Here is a 22,703-nt window from a genome sequence, read left to right on the forward strand (position 1 = left end):
TGCACAAAACATTTGCAAAGCACTGTAAGAAATCTTATTCAAAGACTTTCTAATTGCCAGATATTATTAAGTGAATCAGCCACATACTCTAAATCTGCCATCTGTTGTGCCACAGAAAGCACAGCTGGAATCCAGGAAACAGTACTTCAGAAAAGAAGTGCCCATATGACAATATTATACCACTCATCTAGCTTTCCATCAGCATGTGTGTCACAAGGCAGAGAAATACATGTCTGTCGTCTAACTTACTGTGAGAGGTTCAGCAGCTGCTAAATGCAGGTCAGTTTCTGTCTCTGAGGTCGTGCTTCCTTCTTGGCTTGTTGGAGTCTTTATTCTTTCTATTAGGACCTTCAGGACTTGAGGGGCGAGCAAGGGATCTGTCCCCAGAGATCTCCACAGCTCAGTGGTGTCACTGCAATTTAACATAAGTTATATGTGACCCCTGGAGACTTTTGTGGCTCTGACTATATGCATCATATTCAAGTAAAGAACAAATTTTCTCCTTGACTATGATCAGGGCTCACCAACCGCGCTGTCCGGCGATCTGCGCATGCACAGATCGCCCAAACCTGGCTCTTCCAGGTTACAATCTACACGCCATGGGTGAGTAGATTGTATTATTTGTCAAGCCCTGCCTATGATGAGCAAGTTCAGAGTGCTGTCCTCCTTATATGGTCCTCATGTTTTACATATTGAGTTTCTAGTTACAGAACTAAGTTAAATTACATTTCAGGTTACATTTCTACAGTGCATGACTATTTGGGGATCCTGGAGGTATCCTGAAATAGCTACCCCACATTTACACAAGCAGCCCGTTATTTTGAAATATTTTTCAAAATAATGGGCACACTATTTTGCCATCCCAATAAACTTTGTTGCATGAGGGATAAGGGATGGCTTGAAATAGCACATTATTTCGACATTTGGTGCTGTGTAGAAGCGCCACATTTCAAAATAGGCTATGCAAAATATGATACGCAATTTGCAGAGTGCATATTGTGCATCTTATTTCAAGTTTAGGGTGCTGTATAGACACAACCCTAGTCTTACTGCACCATAACCATTAATGCTAGACTTCAGAAGGAAAGGACACAGAGCTCTAATCACAGTTCCTGTTTTCCTACTTCTCAGTAGATATGGAATCATGAGCATGTGATGCCCAAAGATCTACGGCCTGGGAGACAAGTTGAAGAAAGAAAAATGATCTTCCTACTAACTGGATGTACAACTATGAGAACAAATATTTGTGGCTAGCCCATGACCTCTTCACAAATGGCATTCCCTGGCCTCTATTTGCCAGAATGGGCATGTTCTGTTCACTCCCTATGGGGCACCTGGCATTGGCCACTGTCTGAAGACAGGATCCTGGGCTAGATGGATGTTTGGTCTGACCCACTACAGCCGTTCTCATGTTCTTAGATTCCTGCACTGATGACTGATAATTCAGCTAGGGATGTTTGAATGAAATGATAGATATGCTTACCACCCTGTCTTTAAGTACCAAGAATGACAATTCCATTCCAGCAGCCATACCCTTGCTGATACCAAAAGCCTGGTGCCCTATCCTTGCTAATCAGCCAGGAATTTGGATTTGAAGCTTTCATGCTACCAGAAAACGAACAGTCACTGGCAATTTCCAGGGTGATGTTAGTTCAGGGGTCTGGAGAGGCAAAAGTCCACTCCAGTGATGCCAGTAAAGGGAAGTCTTTAGGATGCCAAAGCAACTATTAATTAATGGAAACAGAATGACACTTAATTTCTCCCTGCACCCACCTTGACATGGTCTTGGACCTTTCTGCAGAAAGACCCAAGCTATTAACCTTTAGGAATTATCTCAAACTGTCTGTGGCTTAAATGAAGCCTTACATCTTCCAGTGAAGCCGTGGGATCCATGGTTACCAAAATGAACACTGTAAGGAGCACTATATACCTGTCCATCGGCAGACGTTTGAGGAGGAGGCTGAAGATCACTGCCTCTAGGTGATGGTGACCTAGAATGGACACTGCCTCCACCAGGAACTGCCTCAAGCTACCCTGCTTGATGGTAGGCATGTGAATGTATATTCTACTCAGGATAGCTGGCACCTGGACAGAATAAAACCAGAAAAAATGTCCCTTTTCCATTCTCTCCATTCATTCTGCAGAACCAAAACGTTTATTTAGTCGTTTAGCAATTTGCTGTTCTTGTAGAAAATCCTTCCTTCAAAAAACAAGTATTTAGACATGGCTGCATAGATTTAACCCACAAAAATTATACATATCTCTGCCCATACCTGGCTGCAACACCGGGTTAAGACATGCTGAGGCCCTAAGCTATGTCAAGTTAAAGAGGCCTCATTGCATTTCCAAAAAAACATGTATTATTCTAACAGAAAGGACAATGAAAATAGAAATAATCTATCTATCTATCTATCTATCTATCTATCTATCTATCTATCTATCTATCTATCTATCTATCTATCTATCTATCTATCTATCTGTACATAGGCAAAGAGGCAAGTAAAAACTAGTAATTTGGGGGTATTTTTAGAGACCCCTCATTATCTGAGGCCCTAAGACGTAGTTCACTTAGCTTGTCTCTTGGGGCCGGATATTCTCTTTTTGCATTTTACTCGGAGTCTAATTTTTCCAAGCCTTTCATGGCTGGAAACTGTGACAATAAGATAGACAACTAATCAAGCATCTTCCTTTTCCCTTGGGGTACGGCTACACTAGCTCGTTAGTTCGAGCTAGGTAGGGTAATGAGGGCAAGCAGAGTTGCAAATGAAGCCCAGGATTTAAATATCCCAGGCTTCATTTGCATGTTCCCGGGTGCTGCCATTTTAAAATCCTCCTTAATCCGAACTCCGTGCCCGCAGCTACACGCGGCACGGAGTAGGTAGTTCTAATTAAAGATCCTAATTCCATGAGGAGTAACGGTAGTTCGAATTAGGATCTTTAATTTGAACTACCTAGTCCAGGGGTGTCCAAACTTTTTTCAAAGAGGGCCAGATTTGATGAAGTGAACATGCGTGAGGGCCGACCATTTTGCCTGACATTCTTTGAACCATTAAAATTAAATGCAAATTAACTATTTTATGCAAAGTTTATTGCAAACGGCATACTTTTCATTTCGTCACATGGATGACAAATCTAAACAGGTGTTAAATCACTCTGCCTTTCATATCTGAAGGCCAGATGAAAAAAAAATCCAGGAAGCTGAAATATATGTCAGGAACATTGTAAATACATTACATATTATTGGTAATAAAGGTTGTCTGTCAACTTTTAAGTTCAAAAAATATGAACAGGAACATAACACCAAGTATACATGTTGTGTCCAAATATATTTATAACTGATTTAGACCAACTGACATTAACTGAGATTTTACAATGTATTCATCTCAATACATATGGATTCGTTGGGGGCCATAAAAGATAGATATTGCCAAATTACCTGTGGGGCCGTATTAAACTGGAACACGGGCCACAATTGGCCCGCGGACCGGACTTTGGACACGCCTGACCTAGTCCATGCCGCATGTAGCCGCGGGCACGGAGTTTGGAGTAAGGGGGATTTAAAAATGGTGGCGCCAGGGAACATGCAAATGAAGCCCGGGATATTTAAATCTCGGGCTTCATTTGCAACTCCGCTTGCCCTCATTACCCTACCGAGCTCGAACTAACGAGCTAGTGCAGATGTACCGTTAGATTATCTCTGTCTTCTGCTGTTGATTCCCCCATTGCCTGACTCAGGATAGGAACACAGATGGAATTAACTTCCAATCCCAGGGGGAGAAACAGCAAGACTTGTGTTCACTGCAAATGATGGCAAAGACCTGAAAGCCTGCAGGTTAGCCAGAAAAACCTCTCCAGCTTCTATTTTACCTCATCCAGCATGGCACCTCCACACTCCTTCAGGATGATCTTCATCCACAGACCGGCTGCTGTGGCACAGGAGGGGCTAGCAGACAGCATACGATCCAGTATGGCCTCAATAAAATCTGTGGCTTGTTCAGAGGGAAAGTACTTACTAACCACCTGTGGACAGATCAAAAACAGGAAAGATTGCAATGATAGTCGGCTCCAGTACTTTTAAGAAAGGAGGCCTAAGAGCTGTATAGGAAAATAATGTATTCATCAGCAAATTGCTAATTGGGCTCATATCTGGCAAGGCAGTTGCAATTAAAATTTTCTCTGTAATCTTTCTAGCTACCACATCTCTATTCTACACTAATAATATCAGGTTAGATCTTAGGTTGTACAGTTAGCACAACATTGTATGGGACAAACAGGATGTAAATTTCCAGTTTATATTCTATTATGTACATGACATCTTTTCACAAAATATAAAAATATGCAAAGAGATGCATGCACACAAATATAGGTTCAGGTAAACACACAAGGTGCCAAGACTGGTTTCTCACCTTGATGTCCCGCTCACATATTTTCCCCCTGGATGGATGGATGGATGGATGGATGGATGGATGGATGTGCGCGCGCACATGCATGGGCATGTTCATGCAACTGTCTGGAATCTGTTTGTTTTTTACATGGCATTCATAGCATATACCTATGAAAAGCATGTTACTGATTACCCATGAATGCCTCACTCCCATAGCTCGCTCCAAGTGTGGAAAGACATCACAAAAGCATAAAACAATCATAGAATCATAGAATACTAGGACTGGAAGGGACCTTGAGAGTTCATCGAGTCCAATCCCCTGCCCTCATGGCAGGATCAAATACTGTCTAAACCATCCCTGATAGACATTTATCTAACCTACTCTTAAATATCTCCAGAAATGGAGATTCCACAACCTCCCTGGGCAATTTATTCCAGTGTTTGACTACCCTGACAATTAGGAACTTTTTCCTAATGTCCAATCTAAATCTCCCTTGCTGCAGTTTAAGCCCATTGCTTCTTGTTCTATCCCCATAGGCCAAGATGAACAAGTTTTCTCCCTCCTCCTTATGGCACCCTTTTAGATATCTGAAAACTGCTATCATGTTCCCCCTCGATCTTCTCTTTTCTAAACTAAACAAACCTAATTCCTTCAGCCTTCCCTCATAGGTCATGTTCTCTAGACCTTTCATCATTCTCGTTGCTCTTCTCTGGACCCTCTCCAATTTCTCCACATCTTTCTTGAAATGCGGTGCTCAGAACTGAACACAATACTCCAATTGAGGCCTAACCAGCGCAAAGTAGAGCGGAAGAATGACTTCTCATGTCTTGCTCACAACACCCCTGTTAATGCATCTCAGAATTATGTTTGCTTTCTTTGCAACGGCATCACACTGCTGACTCATATTCAACTTGTGGTCCACTATAACCCCTAGATCCCTTTCTGCCGTACTCCTTCCCAGACAGTCGCTTCCCATTCTGTATGTATGAAACTGATTGTTCCTTCCTAAGTGGAGAACTTGGCATTTGTCTTAAACTTCATCCTATTTACCTCAGACCATTTCTCCAATTTGTCCAAGTCATTTTGAATTAGTGACCCTATCCTGCAGATTAGTCGCAACCCCTCCCAGCTTGGTATCATCTGCAAACTTAATAAGCGTACTTTCTATATCAATATCTAAATCGTTGATGAAGATATTGAACAAAGCCGGTCCCAAAACAGACCTCTGTGGAACCCCACTTGTTATGCCTTTCCAGCAGGATTGTGAACCATTAATAACTACTCTCTGAGTATGGTTATCCAGCCAGTTATGCACCCACCTTATAGTAGCCCCATCTAAGTTGTATTTACCTAGTTTATTGATAAGAATATCATGCGAGACTGTATCAAATGCCTTACTAAAGTCTAGGTATACCACATCCACCACTTCTCCCTTATCCACAAGACTCGTTATCCTATCAAAGAAAACTATCAGATTGGTTTGACATGATTTGTTCTTTACAAATCCAGGCTGGCTGTTCCCTATCACCTTGCCACTTTCCAAGTGTTTACAGACGATTTCCTTAATTACTTGCTCCATTATCTTCCCAGGCACAGAAGTTAAACTAACTGGTCTGTAGTTTCCTGGGTTGTTCTTATTTCCCTTTTTATAGATGGGCACTATATTTGCCCTTTTCCAGTCCTCTGGACAAGGGAAAATGAATGGTGCACAGCCACTAGGACAGTCACCTAGTGTTTGTTACCTTAGCCATTTTGGAAGATGCTTGAAACAGAGCCTCAGGGTCTGGAGTTGTTAGTGCCTCACGGAGACAACTCAGCTCCTCCTCTGCTGACCCCAGGTTAGTGCACTGACCTAGGATAGAGAAAAGGAGAAAAAGTATGGCAACATTTAATAAAACTGAACCTCTGATCCATAGATAATCATACAGGAGGATCTATGGGGTATGTTATTACCAGCTGTGTGTGAAATTTTGGCCCCACTAAAGCCAATGACGAAATTCTTGTTGACTTTAACGGAGTCAGAATTTTACCGTCAGGCTATGTCTAGACTACATCCCTTTTTCGGAAAAGGGATGTAAATTAGACGTATCGCAATTGCTAATGAAGCGGGGATTTAAATCTCCCCTGCTTCATTAGCATAAAAATGGCTGCAGCTTTTTTCGGCACGGAGCTTTGCCGGAGAAAAGCGCCAGTCTAGATGCTGATCTTGCGGAAAATTAAGCCTTTTCCGAAAGATCCCTTATCCCTCCGAAAAAGGGATGTAGTCTAGACGTAGCCCCTATGTCTGAAAGTTAACAGTAATGGCATGTGATTCATTGTGATTCGTACAGGATTAAACAGGCACTGTATTCTGTGTGGAGCATCTTTCTCTGTATATCTGGTTTCAGTAGCCACTCTGCTCTCAGTCTCTTTAAGGGAAAGCTGTCCTGCTCTGTCATCTCCCTCTCCCCACCCCACTCTGCAGAGCGGGGGCATATGGGCATATGGCGGGGGAGAGAGTGTGTGTGAGACAATGTGTGTGTGTGTGTGTGTGTGTGAGAGAGAGAGAGAGAGAGAGAGAGAGGGACATGCTGGCTGCCAGAGAAATCTTAGAAACAGTGCACTGCCTCTTTAGATAGGCACTCCGTTACTCACCATACTTCAGACTGGAGCAGCACTATCGTATGTGTCCCTCTCCCCAAACTCTGCTCTGCAGAGATGATGACAAGGGCAAAGGGGTCACCCTGACTTCTGCACGTCTCCCTGCTCACCTCCCCTCCACACACCACTAGCAGCAGATAGGATGGAGCAAGGTCGGAGAGGGGCAGCTGAACACATGCTGCTGGCATGCTTGCTAATCAGCTGAGCGCTCCAGACAGAAATTCTGGGGAGAAGGGCAGATCTGGCCTGTGTGCTATATTTTGTCCACCCTCTAATATTTGCAGATTATTTATTATTTGTGCAGTTCTCTTCCAGCAATGTACTTACAAGGCCCCAATCGTTCTGTTATATAAGTGTTGCTAACAAGACAGAAAGAATTACAGATGGAAAAAATGGTCATTACAACAATGAAAGAAAGTGAAGAGTTACTTACACCTGCTCATGGTCTCCTCACCTTGTATATTGAGAAGACAGTTGATACAGTCAACCACCCTCTGACGCGATGTCGTAACTGAATCACAGGTGTATGGTGCTAACAGCCCAATCAGAGATCCAATCTGATGAAAAGTTTCCTGAGGCTAATTTTAAAAGAATGAAGAATGAAAGTTCTCCGGCTATACTGGACATTATTTGCCTTCTTTATTGTGAACTCCATTACTGTACCTGGGTACGGCACATTGGAAAACATAATCCTTGTTGTACATGCAAATTGATGGGGTCTAAATTAGCTGTAGCACTCAAGAAAAATCTCAGAGTCATTGTGGATAGTCCTCTAAAAACATCTGTTCAACATGCAGCTGCAGTTAAAAATGCTAATGGTATGTTAGGAACCACTAGGAAAAGGGATGAATAATAATATGATAAATATCATCATGCCACTGTTTCAAATCCATGGTACACTCACACCTTGAATATTGCAAGCAATTGTAGTCCTCCAACTTAAATAAAGTTAGGTTATAATTGGAAAAAGTTCAGAGAAAAGCAACAAAAATGATATGGGATATGGGACAACTCATACAAGGAGAAGTTAAAAGGACTGGGACCATTCATCTTAGAAAAGAGATGCTTACAGGGGGGTATGATAGAGCCATATAAGATGATCAGAGATGCATGATATGGGTGTCCCTATATCTCTGACTGCCTGGGGCTGGGACTGGACAACAAGGGAGAGATCACTCAACAATTGCCTTGTTCTGTTTGTTCCCTCTGATGCACATAACACCCACCACTGTCAGAAGACAGGCTACATGAACCATTTGTCTGGGGGATCCAGAATGGCCATTCATGTTTTATGTTCTTATCTGATTAAATAGAAATAGAAATTCAACTTTAACAGCGATAGAAATGTAGCTGTGTTAGTCTGGGGTAGCTGAAGCAAATGCAGGACAATGCAGCACTTTAAAGACTAACAAGATTTATTTATTTTTATTTTTTTTTAAGATGGTTTATTAGATGATGAGATTTCGTGGGCCAGACCCACTTCCTCAGATCAGGAAGTGGGTCTGGCCCACGAAAGCTCATCATCTAATAAACCATCTTGTTAGTCTTTAAAGTGCTACATTGTCCTGCATTTTGCTTCAACTTTAACAGCCTGAGAGTATAGGAATGCATCTATGACACTGACACAGCCAGCCTATGTGTGACCACAATAACTTAACAAGCGGCACTGCAATTGTATCAAGAGTCTATTTATAAAAAAGATGTGCTTCCTTATACAAGAGCATTTCACTGAAAGATTGTGTTGTCAGAATTTTCACTGACTTGCCCGAGGTCTAAGGAATGTAGGTCGCACTGTCAGATGTAAATATCCAGAATCAGATTCTGGTCTCTGTTACACTTGTGTAAATCCAAAATAATGCCACTGAAGTCAGGGGCATTACCCTGGCTTTACACGAATATCACTGATCAGATTCTAGCTCTAATCCTTCAGTCCAGCTGCATCCTTGAGCATCCAAAGCTCCCACTGAAGTCAAGGGGAACAATCAGCATGCCAGAATGGCAGAACTGAGTCCTAAGTGTTAAGAACTCTCCTTACCAGATTTCTGGTGGACACATCGAACTCTCTGAATACATAGGCGACCATATCCCCTGCTGCACAATTCTCCACACTTCCTGAACTGAGCAGCTTCAGGACAAAATGGAGAGCTGCCATCCTCACCTGCAAGGGTAGAGATTATGCGCGAGTTATTATTATCTCTTCTGCATGCAATATGAGACAGGATATGAGAGTCCTTTTGCTTTTGCTTTTATCTCTTTGGAATAGTGGCTGAAGTACAAATGATTAACACATCTGTTATGTAAATTCCTTGCAACACTGGCTACAGAAGTACCATGCAAATGCCAGTTTTCACTTTCAGGTGACACTGTAATTAGGAAAAAGGCAGCATTTTCTCCTATAAATGTAAACAAACTTGTTTGTCTTAGTGTCTGGCTGAACAAGAAGTAGGTCTGAATGGACTTGTAGACTCTAAAGTTTTACATTGTTTCGTTACAGTTAACAAAAAATATCTACATTTGTAAGTTGCATTTTCACGCTAAAGAGATTGCTCTACATCACTTCTATGAGATGAATTGAAAAATATTATTTCTTTTGTCATTTTTACAATGCAAATGTTTGTTATAAAAATAATATAAAGTGCATAGTACACACTTGTCATTGTGTTGTAATTGAAATCAATATATTTGAAAATGTAAAAAACCACAAAAATATTTAATAAATTTCAATTTTTAATCGCATTAATTTTTAGTTAACTGTGATTAATTGAAACCCTATTAATAATCTCACCCTAAAAATGTGTCTCATTGCCAGACTCTCCACTGAGTGAAATACTTCCCAGATATTAACAGCAATACCACTATTCCACACACAATCTTACCTTAGCACTCTGATCACTGAGAGCAGATTGCACTGCCTTCACAATCAGAAACTTTCTAACTCTTGTCTCAGGCACTGAAAGATAAGGAGAAGTGTGCAATATAGTATATCTTTGTTCCAAACACTCATGCTCCACATTAGAATGTGTCCTGTGCCCTATTTAAGAGTACTACCAAGCTTCACTCATATACAGAATCAGCGGGGAAAATATAGGACCAGACTCTGATCTCAGTTACACCAGTCTAAGTCTGAAGTATTTCCACTTCTGTAAATAGCACCATCATACTATCCTGATGGAAATATTGTAAGAGAGTTAGACAAATGGAGGTTAGTGAAGTTAGTCTGTGTTTACCACCAGTATAGCAGAATTCGGAATCTATTCTAGAGTGTCTAATACTTATTCAGTCAGGAGTACTATTTTGTTTTTATCTCATTATTATTAACATGCATCCGCCACAAGATTACATTTCTATTTGTACCTTGAAAATATTTTAGGCTACATTCAGCACTTAATTAACCCTGTTGATTTCTGTGTGACCACATGGGAGTTACTTAGCGCAGCACTGGGTCCCTTTAGTGAATTTCCAACCCTCTGGTGAGCATGCATCTAAAAGGGTGTCGCAAGGAGAAGGAAGAAAAATTGTTCTCTTTGGCCTCTGATGATAGGACAAGAAGCAATGGGCTTAAATTGCAGCAAGGGAGGTTTAGGTTGGACATTAGGAAACACGTCCCAACTGTTAGGTTGGTTAAACACTGTGAAAAATTGCCCAGGGAAGTTGTGGAATCTCCACCACTGGAGATATTTAAGAGCAGATTGGATAGACACCTATCAGGGGTGATCTAGACAGTGCTTGGTCCTGCCATGAGGGCAGGGGACTGGACTTGATGACCTCTCAAGGTCCCTTCCAGTTCTAATAATCTATGACTATATGACTCTATGTGTTGCAGCAGGGGCAGATGACCGTTTTGCGGGGCCCCGGGCAGCATAATTCCGCGGGCCCCCCCCTTTGCCACGGCGCATGCACAGTGATGCCATGCTCATGCGCGGTGGCACCACGGCGCGTGCGCGGGGCTTTTTGAAGCGCGGGACCCGGGGCGGCCACCCCACTCGCCCTGCCCTATATCCGCCCCTGTGTTACAGATCCTCTGTGCCCCATTTGCAGAGATCATGAGTATGTTATAGCCCTACCATGCCTGCAAAGCCTTGGTTCTTTAGATCAACCTATAGCAGCTCATGCTTTTAGCTCTGGATGTCCCCAACTCAACCCCCAGCACGATGGCGATGATCGCAGCAGTCACAGTTACTCCTGTGTTACTTACAGTCAGCACCAATAATAGCTGTGAGCAGATTCAGGGATGCCACACGAACAGTCTCATTCTCAATCTTCAGCTGCGAGTGCAGAAATGCTATGAGGTCATCAGGAGAAGAACGGGCTGCAAAGGAAGAAATCACATCCTCACTAACAACTGAAAGCTCATTCTTACCACACCTACAAAAGAAGGAAGTTACAAGGAAACTACTGTGTAATTTGGAGTCTCTTCCCCTACCTAGCAGTAGGATACAATAGCACAGCTCCATTTGATTTTCCATGATGAGCTGCTGAGTTGGAGAACAGATCTGTGGGAAGAAGAGAAGTGATCAAAGGAAAACTAATCAGAACAAGCAACTGAAAAGAAGATGCTCAATTAATTTCTAAGCACTCACTTCCTACCTTTCCAAATAGAGCTCTGAACCCAAAATAAATGGTACTGACTGCACAACAAGAATCAGAAACAATGACCGATACACTGGATAACAGAAGTTCATGCTTTCAAAGTGTTTTTAGCAGCAGAGCTAATTGAATCAAGACTTGACCCTTGGTAACTGGTTCAAATGGTTAATTATTCCACCATAAAAATGTAGGCCTTATTTGCAGTCTGAATTTGTCCAGCTTCATTTTCTAGTTATTGGCTCACGTTCTGCCTTTCTCTGCTAGATTATTACATATGTTTCCCCACATAGATATTATAGACTGCAATTAAGTCACCCTGTCACAGGATAGGTCCTCCCCATTTGGATGGGATCAGTTTTTACTATATAACTCTAACTCCCTCTAAGAACTGGCTTATGCTAAAATTGCTTTACAAACTGAGCTGGATTTTAGCTAATAAAATGAGACCACTATCTGCTTATTCTTAAGCCAGCAGAAACCAATAAGGCATGAGAAGGTCTCCGGGCTCTTCACTAGCATTCAAAAGATGTTTATTCTTAATATGCTTCAGATCTGCTGTGCTTAAGCTCAAGTGATACAAGAACAAGTTCCCCTCACCTGGTCGTGCAGAGCACTGCAGATGGCTTGAAATTTCCCTTCAGGTAGAAGGATCTTATATTCACCGGAGACTTCCAAGAGCTGCCTCAGACTCTACAACAGAGGGTGAAAGTTAGAAGGTGGGCATACAAAGGAGCAATATGCAATGACTGAAGCAGGTTCATGGAATTCATAGATTCCAAGGCCAAAAGGGATGATTGTCATCAACTAGTCAGGCCTTCTGTATGACACAGGCCTTAGAAATTGCCAAAATAATTCCTAAAGCAGAACTTTCAGAAAAAAATCCAATCTTGATTTTAAAATGATCACCTTGACTCTTGGTAAATGGTTTGAATGGCTAATATCCCACCACTGAAAAGGTAGACCTTATTTCCCATCTGAATGTATCCTGTTTCAGCTTGTAGCCACTGGATCATATCATGCCTTTCTCTGCTAGGTCATTACATATATTTCCCCATGAAGATATTATAGACTGTAAGTAAGTCACCTGTCACAGGGTAGGTCCACCCTGTTTGGATGGTATCAGGTTGTGGAGGAGTTAAAGAACTAAGGCAGCCCAAGTGACCTAGTCTCCCCAACCACCATAGCAGGCCTGGTTCTTAGAGCAGCATTGCCTAATAGTCAGGGTCAGTGCAGCAGCCCTTTAATGAGGCTCTTCAGCTCAATGACCCAAGCCCTTCTAGGTACGACCGTGCAACATAGTGCTCAACCACCCTTTGGGGCAAACCAGTGTTGCCTAGTGGCCAGCCCTTCTCCACCAGGCTCTACCTACTCCACAGGGTCCCAGCCCAGGGCCTTGTCTTGCAGCTCAATGGGGTTTCTTCCAAAACATGCAGAGTCAAAGCCTAATACCTCAACTCAATAATGCTTAGTTCACATAGATTACTTCCCACCATTCTTCTGCAGCAGGTCATCTCAGTAACTCCGTGGTCTCTCCTCCATCTGTGGCATTGGATGGTTGTGGGGGGGTCAACTGGAACCACAGGCTGGCTGGTTTCTGCATCCTAGGGCACTGGCAGTCCCTCCACAAAAGCCTGCAAAGCACCTCTGCTCCCTTCAGCTGTCAGCCTAGACAGAACTGAGCTGCTCCCTTTTATATCCTGATTCCAGTTGGAGCATTCCCAGCAAGTATGAAGGGGCATAGCCCACAGATCATGATTAGCCCCCGCTGAACCATGCATGGTGGGTATCCTCTGTCACAAACACTCCCCCTTAAGAGGGTGTCCATTGGTGGACCTTCCTCTTCATCGTCTCCTTCCACTTGGGAGAAGTCTGTGTTTGCATGAGCCTTCCCTGCCCCAGTGTAACATACAGAAGTCATAGGGTTGGAGCGGGAAGTACTACCTCATGATTCAGGCACTGGTGTCCTTCATGTTATTAATCCATCTGAGGGGTGCATGGTTGGTGACCAGTTGAAAGGGCTTCCCCAGTACAGAATATCCCAGGGTATGTCTACACTACAGCGCTAATTCGAACTAACTTAGTTCGAATTAGTTAATTCGAACTAAGCTAATTCGAACTAATGCATCCAGACTAAAAAAACTAGTTCGAATTAGCGTTTTGCTAATTCGAACTAGCATGTCCACATTAAGTGGACCCTGAACCGGGGTTAAGGATGGCCGGAAGCAGTGCCGGCAGGGCATCAGATGAGGACTTAGAGCGTGGAGCTGCTGCCTCAGGCTAGCCGAGGGCTGTGCTTAAAGGGACCCGACCCCCACCCCGGACAGACAGTTCTCAGGGGTGCCCCTCTTGCAAAGCAGTCCTGGCTTGGAGTGCTCTGAGTGCCCACACTGGGCACATCACAGCACTCGGCCATCAGACCGGCTGTACTTGCCGCAGGCTGCCATCTGGGGAGAGGGAGCAATTGGGGGGCTGCAGGAGAGCTTCCACCCCCAGAAGCCCGCAGAGCCAGCCCAGTCCTCCCTGTCGGGGGCTCGTACCCCATTCCTCCCTCACCTCCTTCCACTTACCCTTCCCTAGCCCCCCTTCCTGATGTACAAAATAAAGAAAACGTGTGGTCAAAAATAGAATCTGTCTTTATTGAACAAAACTGGGGGAGACTGGGAAAAGGAGGTGGGAGAGGGGAAGAGAGAGGGTGGGAGAGGGGAGGGCAACTACAATGATCAGAGGTTTGGAACAGGTCCCATATAAAGAGAGGCTAAAGAGACTGGGACTTCTCAGCTTAGAAAAGAGGAGACTGAGGGGGGATAGGATAGAAGTCCATAAAAGCATGAGTGGGGTGGAGAGGGTGCATTAAGAAAAGTTCTCCATTAGTCCCCATAATAGAAGGACTAGAGGACACCAAAGGAAAAGAATGGGTAGCAGGCTTCAAACTACTAACAGAAAGTTGCTCTTCACAAAGCAAAGATTCAACCTGTGGAGCTCCTTGCTGCAGGAGGTTGTGACGGCTAGAACTAGAACAGAGTTTAAAGAGAAGTGAGATAAAGTGATGGAGGTTGGGTCCATGGAGTGCTATTAGCCAGGGGGTAGGAGTGGTGTCCCTGCCCAAAGTTTGTGGAAGGCTGGAGAGGGATGGCACGAGACAAATGGCTTGATCACTGTCTTCGGTCCATCCCCTCCAGGGTCCCTAGGGTTGGCCACTGTCGGCAGACAGGCTACTGGGCTAGATGGACCTTTGGTCTGACCCAGGACGGCCATTGTAAGCTCACGGCTCAGGGTCGGGGGTCTCAGTGGACCACCTTCATTTTCATGCACACCTGCTCCTAGGTGGCCAGGCTGGCAGCTCTCCTGCCCTAGACGGCCACTTTTCTGTGCCTAGTGCGGAGGTCGTGGACGAGGTCCATGATGTCCGCACTAAACCAGGCGGGTGCGGTCCTGGGCAGGCTCCCGAGAGCCGCCAGCCTGGTCCCGGGAAGAGGGGGATGGCTGGGTGGCAGCGGGTGGCTGGCTCGAGCCGTGCCAGGTGCAGGGTCTGCTAGCTGGGTGCTGGCCAGCCTGTGCCCCTTTAAGAGGTCCGGGGCCGGAAGGGGGGCAGACGAGTTTCCCTGGTGTTGGCCAGAGTGGCCACCAGGGAAAGCTGGGGAGGGCTAGCCTCCCACTAATTTGAATTAAGGGGCTACACACCCCTTAATTCGAACTAGTAAGTTCGAACTAGGCTTAGTCCTCGTTCAATGAGGTTTACCTAGTTCGAACTAAGCACACCGCTAGTTCGAATTAAGTTCGAACTAGCAGAGCGCTAGTGTAGCACCTATCAAAGTTAATTCGAACTAACATCCGTTAGTTCGAATTAACTTTGTAGTGTAGACATACCCCCAGGGTGTAGATCACCCACTTGATGGCCAGGGCCTCCCTTGCTATAGTAGGGCGGCAGGTCTCTCAGGAGAACAGCTTGCAGCTGAGATAAAGGATCTGGTGCTCCTTCCCACCTATTTCTTGAGATAGTACCACTCCTGGTCCTACCTCCGAGACCTCCATTTGAAGGATAGAAGGCTTTGTGAAGTTGGATGGGATAGGACCAGCTCTTGGTTCAGCTGTTTTCACAGGGCCTGGAAGGCTTCCTCACAGTCTTCTGATTACTGGACTTTCTGTGATTGGGTGTTCTTCATCAGGTCCAATAATAGGGTGCCCAGTGTGATGAAGTTGAGTACTAAGCAGCCACTGTGTCTGAAGTATTGTGGCACCTGTTTCTTTGTCATGGAGGTGGGGCAGTCACACAAGCCTTAGACCTTATTTATCAAGGAGCTATAGTTTTCCCCTTCCTACTGTGTTCACTAAGATGGCACTTGGCTGGATTCACAGTGAGTCCTGCATCTATTGGGGCTTACAATACCTTGCTAAGATGTCAGAGGTGTTTCCCCCAGCTGGTGCTGTGGATGACAATATTCTTAATGCACACGGCTGTATATTGCATATATGTTTGCAATATTTGGTTCATGAGCTGCTGAAAAGTGGCTGAGGCTCTGTGCAGCCCAAATGGCATCCTGCTGAATTGCTATAAGCCAAGCAGGGTGTGGAAGGCACTCTTCTCACAGGAAGCCGGTATCAGGGGTATCTACTAATAACTGTTGGTCAGTTCTAGTGTGGAAATGAACTTTGCATTTCCCACTATATTCCTCCTTGAGATTTCCCCATGTATGCATCCCAGTATCACTTCAGCTTTTTTGGCCACAGCATCACATTTGTAGGTCATGTTCAGCTGAGTATTCACCAAGTTTCCCAAAATATTTTTCAGAGTTACTGTTTCTCAGGAAGCATCCCTCAACATGTATGTATCACCTACATTGTTTTGTTCCTAGATGCATCTATTTACATTCAGCCATATTTAAATGCACATTTATTGTTAGCACCCAGTTTACCAAATGATCTATATCACTCTGAATCAGTGAGTTGTCCTTTCCATTATTTACCACTCCCCAATTTTTATTTCATCTGCCAATTTTATCAATGATGATTTTATGTTCTCTTCCAGGCTATTGATAATGAGATGACAGTCTAACTCCTTCCGGTACCTACACACTTTTCTTCTTTGCTGCTTGAAGCTTCCAGGATATCTCTGATGAAATCTACATATTTTACTACATTTAGGCTCTTGTGTAGTCCTCTGATACTTTTAGTCAAGTCCATGAGACATTGATTCCCTCAAAATCATGGGCATTCCAATCCCAAAAGCAACCACATATTCTGGACCAGAAAGCCAACATAGATTGGGAGTAAACCATGGAGGAAGTGGGGAGGGGGGAAGGGCAGCAGGGTTGTGGCCCTGGATTTGCTGCTTGGCTTGTACTGAGCCAGCTCACATAGACTGAGCATGCTCAATCATACTACTGAAGCCAACTGCCCTCAATCCATCCTCTCACTATCAGCAGACAAGAGTTACCTTGGTCATGTGATACTGAGGGTAGATGAAATAAGAGAGACAAGGTGGGTGAAATAATATCTTTAATTATATTATCTCACCCACCTTGTCCCTCTAATATCCTTGAACCAACACAGCTACAACAGCCCTGTACACAACGGTAGATGAACTAGACGGTGATTTTATATCTATCTAGTTATATAATCTAAAGCAATGCACTTCAGGCCTTCTTAGTATTAATTTTCAGCTACTGGCAGTTTATTTAATACTGCCCAGAGACAACACACAGCAGCCCCTGCTCTGAGGAGTTTATTTATAATCTAAAAGAGAGACACAGAGTTGATAGGATGTACCAGTAAATCACAAGGAGGGAGTATCTTATGGGGGGGCGGGGGGAGGGAACAGGTGTTTTGTTTCTTACCTCCTTATCATCTCCAGAAACAGAAGATACTTTTCATGAGAGGCTTTTACCTACAAAACTTGTCACCTGGGTCACCATGTCTATAAAATCAAGACTTGCGTGTTTATCTATTATCTAACAAGTCACTATGTAGACCAGGAAACGCCACTGGTAGCAGCTAGTGCAGTTCACCTATGCGCACACATTGATAGTTATTTTAATAAGTATCTCACCTTGGTGACATGAAAAACATTAACATCCTCTTTATATTGCTCAAGGAGCCATGGGATCTGTTCGAACACCTTATCTTGATGATCTTCTTTATGCAGGAGGAGGCTCATCATAGTACCAAGGGCTTTGATAATGGCCTGCTTGACCTACATAGAGACACAGAATTTATGTTCCTACAAATTCATTCAATATCATGCAATGGGCCCATCTTTTCTACTTCTGACGAGTGCAATTTCCCTTTTCCACTGTTGAAACAGCCCTATCTCAATATTTCCTGGTAAAGAGTTAAGACTCATGGGCTTCGTCTACACTGGCATGATTTTCCGAAAATGCTTTTAACGGAAAAGTTTTCCGTTAAAAGCATTTTCGGAAAAGCACGTCTAGATTGGCAGGATGCTTTTCCGCAAAAGCACTTTTTGCGGAAAAGCGTCCGTGGCCAATCTAGACACGCTTTTCCGCAAAAAAGTCCCAATTGCCATTTTCGCGATCGGGGCTTTTTTGCAGAAAACACTACTGTGCTGTCTACACTGGCCCTTTTGCGCAAAAGTCTTTCGGAAAAGGACTTTTGCCTGAACGGGAGCAGCATAGTATTTCCGGAAAAGCATTGACGATCTTACATGAGATCGTCAGTGCTTTTCCGGAAATTCAAGCAGCCAGTGTAGACAGCTGGCAAGTTTTTCCAGTCTAGAGACAGCTATGGTGTTGGTTTCAGAATTATATTCTACTGCACCTCACAACTTTCCCAAGTGGGATATTTCCCCAGATTAGTATGCACACTAAACCAACTCATTCCTGCTGTAACTCTACTGGAACTGAATAGACATCTGCCAGGAATGAATTTAGCCCATTCTCCTATATTCATCTGCATGTCAGGTGACAAAACTGGAATCTATGTACACTATGTACAGACAGAATTTCCATGAGATTGTGACATTATAATCTTTTTTAAATGTTTTACATCATACTCCGTTCTATCCCAAAGAACCTGCCATTGAACTCCATCATCACAAAGAGTGCCATACACAGAGAATTTAACAATATAATTTCTCATAAAGGTTTAGAAAGCCTACAATTCTCACCTCCAAATCTTCACATGTGGTCCATTTGCTTGTCACATGACGATAGAGGGGAAGAATTTCATCACAGAATTGAGATTTACCCATTTTGGGAAATGGCCACCTTTCCCAGTTCCTAAAATATAGATTTACTGCCCTTGACCATTTTTCCAGAACTGCATGGAAGGAAAAAAGACAGGCAATATGAAAAGGATGCAATAGTAATAAGGATACGTTGTTTTATCAGTGAAGACACCCAGGCTTGTAGTTTATTACAATTCCATGCCCAATTCAGGAACAGCTGATGAAATCCAATAACAGTTTTGAATTATTTCTCTTCCCTCCTTTCCGTTTCTTGTTTCTCAAAAGGCTTTCTTCTCTTTTGTCTCTCTCCATCTCTTTTTAATTCCCATCATTTGAAAACATATTTTTTTCTCCCTTGTTACCTCTTAATTAGAGCTGATTGTAAAGGTAGTTTAAATTAAATTAAAAGTGTTTACTCTTGTTTTTTTCAAAATTTCAAATTACAAAGATCATTCACATGTTTCAAAAATCAACAAATTTCAGCCACCTTTTTAGCTGTACAAAAACACTGAACACATCCTGATTAAAACTGTCATTGACATTTTTTCAGTTTAATATTCCATCAACTTGGAAAAAAATATGAAAAATGTAATAAAAAAACAAAATATTTTGACCAGCTGTTTTCTGAATGATTCATGTCCTCTGCAGTTATTGCTTATTTAGCCCTAAAACTGTATGATTTCCTATTGGGTTACAGTTTGTCTGAAAGATGTTCAGTGCCCCTAACTCCTATTAGCTATACTGAGATTTGACAGCATTTTGCCCTAAAATTAGATGCACCCGCTGCCCTTGAAAGGAAAATTAAGGCTCAATCCTATGTTCTATGAAGCTGATGGCAAAATTCCCATTTATCTCAAAGGTGCAGGATTAATCCCTTAGGCCTGATCTACACTAAAGGGGAAAGTTGACTTAAGGTACGCAACTCCAGCTATGTTAATTATGCAGCTGGAGTTGACGTATCTTAAATCGTGTTTTCAGACTGTCCACACAGTGGAAGGTTGACAGGAGTGTTATTCCTCATGAGAAGCAGGACTACCGGTGCCAACGGGAGCACCCACTCAGTTCGAATTAGTGGGTCTTCACTAGACCTGCTAATTTGGACCCTGGTGATCAACTGCAGCAGCATTGATCTTCTGCATAGTGTAGACGTGGCCTTACTTGAGCATCAACTAAAAAGCAAAGGAAGAGAGAAGTGGAGAAGACCAGAGGACAGAGAAAGAGGGTGAAAGGAGATGATAATTAAGAAACTAAAGAGGAGGAATGGGTGGAGGGGTGGAAAACGGGACATTTTTAAATGTAATTCAGTCTGTTGCCTGCACATTCTCCCCCAGGAATTTCCTGGCACATGGGCAGCATCAGCTTTTGTTTATTTTTAAAATATCCACAAGTCATAAAGGGCCTGAACTTACAAATGCTCAGCACCTCCAGCAAAGTAAGGAGCACTCTCAACTCCACTGAGTGCCACAGGAGCATGAGGACTCAGCCCCTGGTACAATCCAGTTCAGAGCCTGTTTGTAAACGATCAGTCACTTAACTCTGTACCAAGGCCCCTAAATATCCATTTTGGACATCTACAATAAGTGCTGGCACTTACCACCACAAAATGGTTGCCTCAGCCTGCTCTCGCCGACTAACATCCGCATGGAGCTCATGCTGTACAGGGTCATTCCCTCAAAAGGAATGCACTTGAGTGCTGAAAAGAAGGACCAGAAGAAAAGGAAGACAGTCAATTGACTGTTATCTGCCTTCTTACTATCGCATTTAGAAACACCGCTGGGTCGGATGCTATGGGCTCCTAGGTCATTTTGTGCTGCGTACACAAATGATAAGGCAGAAGTAAAAAATCAGTGGGGGATTTACCCTGAGGAGGAGCATTCTCCACCAATGTGCAGCTGTGCCAGATGCCCAATCCTCTCCCAGAGTAGGAGAGAGAGCACTGGGGAGGGATGAGAAATGGAATGGAGAAGAGCTCCACTAGACCTGATTTTCCTCAATCCTGTCCTTTAAGAACTTCAAATGGGGCATAAGAGCTTGCACCTTGGTGTGGATAGCTCATGGTCTAGCAACTGGAACCAGCCACAGCAGTTCATCTCATGCCCCCCAAATAGCACTCTGTGTAGCTGTACAGAGCGTGAACCTCTCTCCTTAAATGGAAGACAATAACTTTGAAACAAAAGATGGAAGTTGACATACGATAGGCTGATGATAGGTTGTCCAGCGTAATCAAAGTGAACACGTCAGACAGCTTCAGTGGTTTCAGATGACATTGAAGCTCATACATCACCTCATTGAAATAGCAGCGTGCCAGAGCCACTAATGTGTTGCTCGCTGCCACTTTTAGTTCATTTGTTGCTTCCTTAAAAAATACAAAAAGAGAGAGACTGAAGTGATTAAAGCCAACTACACTAGCCAATGCTGCTCAAATGAATCAAGTTCTTATTTCTGTTTTCCACCCAACTTTCTGAGAACAGAATCATGAGTCATAAATAATCATTGAATCGTTTGGCTAAACACTTGTCAGCCTTTCAGTTGTTTGCAAGCTGCTTAGACTATTCGCTATTAGCTATTTGTGGTGGATGATTGGCTATCATAGTGACATGATATTTTTCCCTCAGAGGAGGTGGGCAGCTTCAAGATATTCAGAGAATTTTCCTGAATAAACTATCCCCTAAATCCAAATACTGCTTCTTTTGGAAACAGCTCAGATTCTGTTTAAAGGTTTCATCCTGCTGCTTAACACCATAGTATCAGAGCACCTTCCACACAAAATCAGTATCAATAATGAAATCCCTAGTAGACTTCACAAAATACTTGCTTGTTAAGAAACGGTAGGCCTCTCTGCATCTGATATATGTCACAATATCCTGACCTTACAAAGCACTTAAGCACATGTGTAACTTGAACAAGATGAAACTAGTCACATGCTGCTTAGGACCTGGGATTTCTGGAGGACGGTGTGGGGATCTGTGGGCCCCTAGCAGTCATTAATCCTGGAGTTTCAGTATATAGTTTACAAAAAATGTTTTAATTAGTGTTTTAATGCTTTCATTCCTGTCATTAGCATATAGGGAAAACTAACTTACCTGAGTATCAGAGGGGTAGCCGTGTTAGTCTGAATCTGCAAAAGCAGTGAAGTGGGTCTTTGACCACAAAAGCTTATGCTCCAACACTTCCGTTAATCTAACTTACCTGAGTCTCTCTCATGTGGTTTGAGGCAAGTGTTATTATTTTGCTCAGTAGCCTTCTCTCTAGGACCTGGGCATCCTGCTGTAATACTTTCTCCAGGATACAGTAAATGTCTACTCTGTTTTTCTGGGGACAAAACATAAAAGAACAATTGGGGAAAATGTTTCCTTGATGACAATATAGTAATGCTATAAGCTAATATAGTAACGCAATATAGTAACACTTACGCTAATAAGCTTCTGCCCAAAAGAGTTTACAATCTAAACATGAAACAACTAGCCCAGGCTAAAAGAGCAGATCAATAGCCAGGAAAATAATTCAGGTCTTCTGATTCACTATCTGGAGTCCTCTCCACTAGACCACACTGATTCCACAGCCTGCATACTCACTCAAGTAACCCCTAGTCTTCATTTGTATAAAACTTGCTATGCCCTCCACAATCACCCCAGCTAGCAGCATTTCAGAAGAAGCTGAGCAATTTACAAATTTTTTAATCAGAAGAAGGGCCCTGCACTGCCCCCTTATCTAATTTCGTTTATTATTATTATTATTGTTGTTGTTGTTGTTATTATTGTTGTTGTTATTGTTGTTCTTGTTATTATTAGCATCATGCCTTTTTTTATCCACTCCAGACAGAATTTGTAAATACAATTATAAAATACCCAACTCCTGCAGTAAATCTTCTGCAGCTTTTAGGGAAAATTAGCTCAGGAGTTACCTCT

At 43.1% G+C, this 22,703-nt stretch overlaps 1 protein-coding gene across 1 annotated transcript in view; it reads right to left on the reverse strand.

Annotated features, from left to right (window-relative positions):
* Positions 1–22,703, reverse strand: part of LOC142825089 (maestro heat-like repeat-containing protein family member 2B) — a 42,110-nt gene that overhangs the window by 13,494 nt on the left and 5,913 nt on the right. The window contains exons 3-17 of the mRNA XM_075916772.1: positions 21,985–22,107; positions 20,989–21,151; positions 20,390–20,488; positions 18,736–18,887; positions 17,659–17,802; positions 12,210–12,302; positions 11,449–11,518; positions 11,221–11,334; positions 9,902–9,975; positions 9,061–9,183; positions 7,480–7,603; positions 6,128–6,237; positions 3,868–4,020; positions 1,931–2,085; positions 250–412 (exon numbers count right to left, since the gene is read on the reverse strand). Of these exons, the coding sequence (XP_075772887.1) occupies positions 250–412; positions 1,931–2,085; positions 3,868–4,020; positions 6,128–6,237; positions 7,480–7,603; positions 9,061–9,183; positions 9,902–9,975; positions 11,221–11,334; positions 11,449–11,518; positions 12,210–12,302; positions 17,659–17,802; positions 18,736–18,887; positions 20,390–20,488; positions 20,989–21,151; positions 21,985–22,107 (1,860 nt within the window). The remainder of the gene's footprint in view (positions 1–249; positions 413–1,930; positions 2,086–3,867; positions 4,021–6,127; positions 6,238–7,479; positions 7,604–9,060; positions 9,184–9,901; positions 9,976–11,220; positions 11,335–11,448; positions 11,519–12,209; positions 12,303–17,658; positions 17,803–18,735; positions 18,888–20,389; positions 20,489–20,988; positions 21,152–21,984; positions 22,108–22,703) is intronic.

The sequence above is a fragment of the Pelodiscus sinensis genome, unplaced genomic scaffold, assembly GCF_049634645.1.
Source record: "Pelodiscus sinensis isolate JC-2024 unplaced genomic scaffold, ASM4963464v1 ctg133, whole genome shotgun sequence".
NCBI lineage: Eukaryota > Metazoa > Chordata > Testudines > Trionychidae > Pelodiscus > Pelodiscus sinensis.